Source organism: Rhinopithecus bieti, unplaced genomic scaffold (assembly GCF_001698545.2).
Source record: "Rhinopithecus bieti isolate Rb0 unplaced genomic scaffold, ASM169854v2 scaffold_29990, whole genome shotgun sequence".
Taxonomy (NCBI): domain Eukaryota; kingdom Metazoa; phylum Chordata; class Mammalia; order Primates; family Cercopithecidae; genus Rhinopithecus; species Rhinopithecus bieti.
Window position 1 is genome coordinate 517,223 of NW_016812921.1, and position 8,514 is coordinate 525,736.

Here is an 8,514-nt window from a genome sequence, read left to right on the forward strand (position 1 = left end):
CTCCCGCCTCAGCCTCCGAGTAGCTGGGACTACAGGCGCCCGCCACCGCGCCCGGCTAGTTTTTTGTATTTTTAGTGGAGACGGGGTTTCACCGTGTTAGCCAGGAGGGTCTCGATCTCCTGACCTCGTGATCCACCCGCCTCGGCCTCCCAAAGTGCTGGGATTACAGGCTTGAGCCACCGCGCCCGGCCGATTTTTCTTTCATTTTTAAGCACAATAAGTATTTGTGTATTATGTTACAGATATTTTCCCCTCAATTTCTTTGTTCTTTTTATCTCTTTAGGGAGTTTGAACATACGTTTTTAACTTTTAAGTGGTTAAATGTATTAGTCTGATTTTTATGTTAAGATTTTAAACTTGCTGGGCTTGGTGGCTCACGCCTGTAATCCCAACACTTTGGGAGGCCGAGGAGGGCAGATCACAAGGTCAGGAGATCGAGACCATCCTGGCTAACACGGTGAAATCTCGTCTCTACTAAAAATAACAAAAATTAGCTGGGCATGATGGCAGGCACCTGTAGTCCCAGCTACTCGGGAGGCTGAGGTGGGAGAATGGCGTACACCCGGGAGGCCAAGATGGCGCCACTGCACTCCAGCCTGGGCGAGAGTGCGAGACTTCGTCTCAAAAAAAAAAAAAGATTTTAAACTTACTTGAAGAGTTTTTGAGATACAATTTGGAGTTGCCAGTTACTTTAACACTATTTATATGGAATATTCTATTTTACTATGCAGACTTAAATTCGCCCCTAAATTCACAAAGTTATAAAAAAGTTAGAAAAATAGTGAAAAGTGCTCCTGTTTACTCTGACTAGGATTCCTTAGTGGGTGGCGCTCTGCCCTGAGGGCTTCATTACCTGTCCTGCCACATGATCCAGGCACATTCTTTCTTGAACCATTGGAGAGGAAGTTGCAGATAGGATGTACCCCTAACTGCCTGAGTATTTCTTAGCAGGTGTATTCTTTTGTGTAAGTGTAAGTCAGAATGTTAATGTTGATGAAATACTAATCTGCCGGCCTAATTGTTCCAATAATGTCCTTTGTGGGAAAATTTTTCCTCAAGCTTTAATCCAACATCATGGGTTGCATTTGTTTATTTTTAATTATTTTTGTTTTCTTGTTCTGTTTTCCTTACCCTTCTCACTGTGCATGTTGGTTGCATTTAGTTATCACATTGACACCCTTTTAACTTGGAATAATTCCTTGATCTTTCTTTGTGTTTGCTGACTTTGCCATTTTTGAATTGTTCAGCAAGTTATTTTGTAGAATAGCCTCAGTGTTTTGTTTTTTGGTGTCTCGTGATTAGATTCAGATTATGAAGTTGTACATTTTTGTCAGGAATATTGCAGAAGAAATGGGGCCTTCCCCTGCACCTTACCAGGAAGCACACAGCAGCTTTGATCCCTTGATTAAGGTGATTAAGGTGACGAGCACTGTACTTAGTTTCTCCACTATGAAGTTGCTTTCCATTTCTTTGTGGGGAGACAGTTTTAGACTATGCAACTGTCCTATTTCTCATCACACTTAGAGCTGTTAGTGTTAGCATCTGATGATGATTCTTGCCTGAATCAATTATTTGCATAATGCTTACAAATTGTCATTTCTTCCATATGTATTAGTTGGTGTTTCTTCCAAAAGCCTTTCGTTTGCCTCTGTTTATTTACTTATTTATTATCACTGTGGACTCTTAGATTCTTATGCTGTTGATTTTGATACTGATCTCATAGCTAGATAATTTTGCTAAACTTTAAAAAGAATGTATGCAGTTTATCTTTTATAGCAGCTTTAAATTTATAGAAAATTTGAGTGGAAGATGCAGTGTTCCCATAAAGCCACTAACTCCTCACACCTTCCACCAAGTTTCCCCTAATATTAACATCTTGCATTAAAGTGGTGCATTTGCTACAATTGATGAGTCAACATTCATAAATTAATATTGCCCAGAGTCCATTGTTTACATTCAAGTTCCTCTTCATGTTGTTCATTCTGTGGTTTCACAGATGTGTGATGCATGTGCCCACCACTGCAGTGTCACACAGGATTTCACTGCCCCAGGGTTCTCTGCGCTGTCCCCGCTTCCGAACCCCCACAGGAATTCACTGCCCCAGGGTCCTCTGCGCTGTCCCCACCTCCGGAACCCCTTAGTAGCAAACACTGATATTTTTACCGTCTCCATAGTTTTGCCTTTCCAGACTGACCTCTTTCACTTGGTAATAAGCATTTAAGGTTCTTGAGTCTCTTTCCATGGCTTGATAGCACATTTCTTTTTAGTGCTGAATAATATCCCATTGTCTGGATGTACCACAGTGTATCCATTCACCTACTAAGGTGAATGTCTTGCTTGCTTCCAAGTTTTGGCAACTGTGAATAACGTTGCTATCAATGTTGGCATGCACACAAGTTTTCAGCTCATCCGGGTAAATGCCAAGGAGCGTGACTGCCGGGTCCTGTGGTAAGAGCGTGTTTAGTTCTGTAAGAAGCTGCCAAACTGGATTCTAAAGTGGCTGCACCATTTGTGTTTCCACCAGCAATGATGAGCGTTCCTGTCGCTCCACATCCTCACCAGCATTCGCTGTCGTGTTTTGGGTTTGAGCCTTTCTAAGAGGTGTGTAGTGGTATCTCCTTGTTTCAATTTACAATTCCCTAATGACATTATGTTAAAATCTTGTCATATAGTTATTTGCCATCCGTATACCTTTTTCAATGACGTGTCCGTTAAAGTCTTTGGCTCATTTTTAAATTGGGTTTTCTTATCGTTGAGTTTTAGTTCTTTGTATATTTTGGCTGCCAGTCCTTTATCAGATATGTCTTTCGCAAGTATTTTCTGCCTGTGTCTTGTCTTTTCTCTCTATTAGTAGTATCTTTTGCAGAGCCAGTTTTCATTTTAATGAAGTACAGCTTATCAGTGTTCTCTTTCATGCATCATGTTTTTGGTGTTATATCTAAAGTTACTGCCAAGCCCAAGGGTACCTAGATTTTTTTCCTGTGTTATATTCTAGGAGTTTTTAAGTTTTGCATTTTACGTCTAGGTCCATAATTCATTTTGAGTTAACTCTTGTGAAGGGTTTATGGTCCGTGTCTAGATTTTTTTGCGTGTGGATGTCCGGTTGTTTGGCACCGCCCGTCAAGAAGACTCTTTTTGTGCCGTTTTGTTGCCTTTGTTTCTTTGTAAAAATCGGTTGCCTGCGTTTGCGTGGGTCTATCTCTGAGCTCTCCGTTCTGCTCCGTTCATCTGTTTATTCTTCTCAGCACTCCCGCACAGTCTTGGTTCCTGCAGCTCTGGAGTAGGCCTTGACGTCGGTCACTGTCAGCGTTCTCGCGTTAGTGTTCTCTTTCAATAGCGTTTTGGCTGTTCTGGGTTTTTTCCCCTCTCCATGCACATTTTAGAATCTGTTTGTCGATAGTTTACAAAATAACTTGCTGAGACTTTGGTTGGGATTACACTGAATCTGTAGCTCAAGTTGGGAAGATCTTTTATTTCTTTCATCAGAATTTTGTAGTTTTCATCACATATAGATCTCATACATATTTTGTTGTTTATACCAAAGAATTTCATCTTTTTGGTTCTCATGTAAATGGCATTGTGTTTTAAATGTCAAAATCTAATTGTTCATTGCTGGTAGGAAAACAATTGACTCTTCTTTTTTTTTTTTTTTTTTTTTTTGAGAGATGCGTTCTCACCGTCTTGCCCAGGCGCGAGTGCAGTGGTGCCATCGTAGCTCACTGCAGCCTCAAACTCCTTCGCTTAAAGAATCCCGGTCTCAGCCTCCTGAGTAGCTAGGACCACAGGCATGTGCTACCACGCTCAGCTGATTTTTAAACTTTTTTGTAGAGATGTGGTCTTGCTCTGTTGCCCAGGCTGGTCTCAAACTCCCCTGTCTGCTATTTGTGTCCTTTGTTAATTTGTAGAGGATTATTATGGATTTTTCTTCAGACACCTTTGTATTTCTGAGATAGACCTTAGTATTGGTCTGTATTTAAAACAGTATTCAGTTTCTCAGTTTTGTTTTTGTTTTTGTTTTTGTTTGAGATGGAGGTTACTTCTAGTTCATGAACACACACTTTTGTTTCTCCCGAGTAAATGCCTGGGGATGGGATGGCTGGGTCATGTGGCAGTGTATCTTTTTTTTTCTTTTCTTTTTTTTTTTTTGAGATGGAGTCTCGCTCTGTCGCCAGGCTGGAGAGCAGGGGCACAGTCTTGGCTGACTGCAAGTTCCGCCTCCCAGGTTCACGCCCTTCTCCTGTCTTAGCCTCCCGAGTAGCTGGGACCACAGGCGCTGCCACCACGCCCAGCTAATTTTCTGTATTTTTAGTAGAGATGGGGTTTCACCATGTTAGCCAGGATGGTCTCGATCTTCTGACCTCATGATCTGCCCGCCTCGGCCTCCCAAATTGCTGGGATTACAGGCGTGAGCCACCGCACCCGGCTGCAGTTTCTCGGTTTTAATTTAGAGTTCTGCGTCTGTGTTCATGCGTGAGCCTGAAATTTTCCCTTTCCATATCTTATTTCTCTGGGTTCCTAGAATGAACTAGAGTGTTCCTCCTATGTCTATTCTCTGAAAGAGTTTGTGTGAGATTAGAATGAGTGTATCTGATAATTTAGTAGCATTCATTTATAAAATTCCTAGGCCTAGGGTTTTTTTCTGGGAAAAGTTTACATTTTGACTCATTCTTTTAGTAGTTTTAGGACTGTTTAGGTTCTCTATTTCTTGATTGAGGCAGTTTTGGTAAGTTAATTTTTCTAATTTGTAGATTTTTCTCTAAGTTTGCAAATGTAATACATAAAATTTGCTTCTCATTTCTCACCGTATCTGTAGTTCTATCCTTTTATCGCTAATATTACTAATTTGTACTTTGACTGTTTGTATTCGTTACCTGTTGCCAAGTAACAATATTAGTACAAACCTAGTGGCTTAGAACAGCACACGTCGGTTACTTCACCATTTTTGTTGGTCAGAAGTCCAGGCGTGGCCTTGCGGGTCGTCCTCTGCCTCAGGGTCTCTCCGGGCTTCATTCAGGGTGTTAGGCAGGACTGGGGTCTCTCCTGAGCTTCCAGTGAGGAAAGATCTGCCTCTGAGCACACAGCGTCCTCGGCACGATCCCATTCCTCAGCTGGAAGCTGCCGACGGCCGTTTGCTGCAGGGACCTCTCTGGATGGCATTTTCCCAAAAGCGAGAAGGGAGAGTTGGTGGAGGGAGTCTGCTAGCACCATGTGCAGTAACACAGACCTCGGTCCCTCCCAGGACCGACACCCATCAACCCTGCCGAGATCTGCTGGTTAAAGACAAGTCTCAGTCCCACAGGGTGACACTGGAGTAGACACTGCACTCCAGCCTTTTCAGAGAACCAGTTATTTTTTGGAAATATCAGTTAGATTTAGGATGGGTCTTCTTTGTCTTCTAAATCTATTGTTTTCTCTCTAATTGACTTTTCCCTGTTTTTATTTAGTTCACTTTGTTGGGTTTACTCCAGCCTGGGTCACTGCATCTCAGTGATGCTGCTCCTGTTTGCAGGGGAGGCACCTGCAGGGGCCTCCCGAGGCCTTGCTTTCCCCTCACGTCCCTTTCTTGGACTCTGCCGATCTGCTTCCCACTCTGGTGTCCTGTAGTTGCTTCTTTTTAAAACCCTCACAGGTCTGTGTAAACTGTTTATTTTTATGTGGTTTTTAAGGGAGACCATGCTCATTCTTTTGAGACCCTGGAATGGGTGGAATTGGGATAGGTAAACTGCCGTTTTACCGGAATGTTCACTGGACCAATCTCATGTGTTCCAGGGAGACCCTCACGCAGGGCTTAGAGTTCTGTCGGCGGCAGCAGAGGGCCGATGGCTCCTGGGAAGGGTGAGTGAGCCTCTGCCCGTGAGTGCAGACATGCATGGAATCTAGAGGTTTCTGCTGTCAAACACTGCATTCATAAATGTTGGGTTGTATGTTGGTGCTGCACCAGAAGTTTCTGGAAGTGAGCTGCCAGCCTGTGACTTCTGGGGGACCTCGTTCCTTTGTGGCATGCCTGGCCTTTGCCCTGATGAAAGTTGCTCAGTATGTTGCTGGGCACAGCTAGGCTGTTGGGAGCACGCTGTGGGCTGAGCATGGCTATTCCCCTCCACCCCTTCTGCTTGCTCTTAGGTGTCTGTCTGGCTGGTGGGTCCAGCACACAGAGCTGCTGTCTTCCATGGCCTTAATGCCTGAGGCACTGGAGTTGGTGGGCTGGCTGGGGCACGTGTAATTGTTGCAGAATGCCTGTTGTTTCACACACCGGCTGTGAACAGGATGGAAGGGCTGAGGCTCTCCCTGTTTCCCTCTAGCTCCTGGGGGGTTTGCTTCACCTACGGCACCTGGTTTGGCCTGGAGGCCTTCGCCTGCATGGGGCAGACCTACCAAGATGGGTGAGTGAGTGCCTGTCCTCTGGTGGGCGGGGGTTCTCAACCCAATGCTCTGTCATGAGTGTTTTTTGACATTTGACATTTGATTTTAGGGGTGTTTTTGTTCGTTTGTTTTTTGAGATGGAGTCTCGCTCTGTCAACTGGGCTTAGTCAACATGCAGTTAGTGGCATGATCCTGGCTCACTGCAGTCTCGAGCTCCTGGGCTCAAGCGATCCTCCTGAGTAGCTGGGACCACAGGCGCATGCCACCACCCCAGGCTAATCTTTTAAAACTTTTATGTAGAGATGAGGTCTTGCTATGTTGCTCACACTGGTCTGGGCTCAAGCAGTCTTCCTACCTCGGCCTTCCAAAGTGCTGGGGTTACTGGCATAAGCCACTGTGCCTGTCCTGTTTTTAACGTTTTTAAACAGTGAGATAAGATCCCCTGTTGAAATGAGGGTGTTTCCCTGGTCCCACAGCGCTCCAGAGCTTCCTGACATGTATGCTGGAGGGACGCTTCTGGCCTCTGGCCCTTCCAGGCACACAGATGCCTTCCAACCCTGAGTAGGAAGATTGGGGTCCAGGGCCCCGCTGGACCGGGTTAGAAGGCAGGAGACCTCTGGTCGCAACCCTGTCTCCAGCTGCCTCACTCTCTCCCAGCCCTGTCTCCAGCTGCCGCACTCTCTCCCAGCCCTATCTCCAGCCACCCCACTCTCTCCCAGCCCGGTCTCCAGCCACCCCACTCTCTCCCAGCCCTGTCTCCAGCCGCCCAACTTTCTCCCAGCTCTCCAGCCACCCACTTCTCCATACCCGATCTCAGCTGCCCTATCTCTCCCAGCCCTGTCTCCAACATGCCCGCTCTCTCCCAACCGTCTCCAGCGGTCCCACTCTTGTGGCTAGATGTTTTAGAGGTGAGGAGCACCGTTACTGATGGGCCAGCCCTGTCTCAGCTTGTTCCCTCTTGCATGCATAGAGTAGAGGATGAGGAGCACTGTACTTGCTGTACGGTCCAGCCCTGTCTCCAGCTGCCCCACTCTTTGCCATGTGGATGTTTAGGGGTGTGAGCACCGTGCTTGGCTGGGTGCGTTGTGAAACGCTGCTCTAAGCACTCAGACTTTCACTCAGCCTGACACATCATGAGGTCATCCGCAGTATGGCATGTCCCTTTGTCTTCCCAGCGCTCTGGGAGGCAGGGTATCTGTTCCCAGTATCACAGCTGCAGAAGTCAAGCAGGGGTTTCATAGTGGCCTATGGCCTTAGGTAGGGCGGCTCCTCCCCATACCTAGGCAACCTCTTAGGGAGAAGCCAGGGGTCTGACCTCCTTGGTGGATGTGGTTCCTTCTTCTGGTTTGCAGACCTGCCTGTGACAGAGGTCTCCGGGCCTGTACTTCCTCCTGTCCGGCAGATGGGCAGAACGGAGGCTGGGGGGAGGATTTTGAGTCCTTACGAGGAGCGGCGTTACGTGCAGACCGCCAGTCCAGATCATAACACAGCTGGGCCCTGATGGCTGATGCCGTTCGGTGGGACGAGGGACCCGTCCCTGAGCCTTGGGTTTGGCGTGGAGGAGGACACTCGCTGTGAGCAGGTGCCTGGCTGATGTGGAAATGTGACAGGAGGGAGGCCTGTGGGCAGGGGATGTTCAGCTGCCATTCTGGGAACAGAACCTACAAGGGCATGTGCCGGCAAGACGTGGCTGCTCTCACCAATGGGCCCTGCAGAGAGCTCGCCTCTTAGAAGTGAACCACCACCATTAGCAGTGTCGGTGGAGAGCAGGGCATCGGGGACCCATGGAAACAGCGAGGTGGGCTGCGAGAGAGTGCAGACTTCCTGGTATGTAGTATGACGGTCCAGCAGCTGCCTCTCTGTGGCCTCCTGTGTCCACAGCTGGCTCGACAATATGTGCCAGGTGCACACACACGCACATGCATGCTGGCATGCACCGCACACACTGTATGGCACACACAGACGTACGTTGAGACAGATGCACACACAGATCTATGACACAAGTTATGATGCACAGGACCTGTGTACACACATTACAGGGATGTTCTACAGCATACTGTCTGTGCCGCACACAAGACATAGGGTACAGGAACACAGAGGCAATAAACAGGTCTGTACACAGTATGCATGCACACCACAGGCACTGTGTCCAAC

At 47.0% G+C, this 8,514-nt stretch overlaps 1 protein-coding gene across 2 annotated transcripts in view; it reads left to right on the forward strand.

Annotated features, from left to right (window-relative positions):
• Positions 1–6,533, forward strand: part of LOC108512153 (lanosterol synthase) — a 31,639-nt gene extending 25,106 nt beyond the window's left edge. For both annotated transcript variants that reach the window (XM_017847287.1, XM_017847288.1), the window contains exons 18-19: positions 5,770–5,835; positions 6,300–6,533. In XM_017847287.1, the coding sequence (XP_017702776.1) occupies positions 5,770–5,835; positions 6,300–6,384 (151 nt within the window). In that variant the 3' untranslated portion in view covers positions 6,385–6,533. The remainder of the gene's footprint in view (positions 1–5,769; positions 5,836–6,299) is intronic.
• Positions 6,534–8,514: the final 1,981 nt, after the last annotated feature.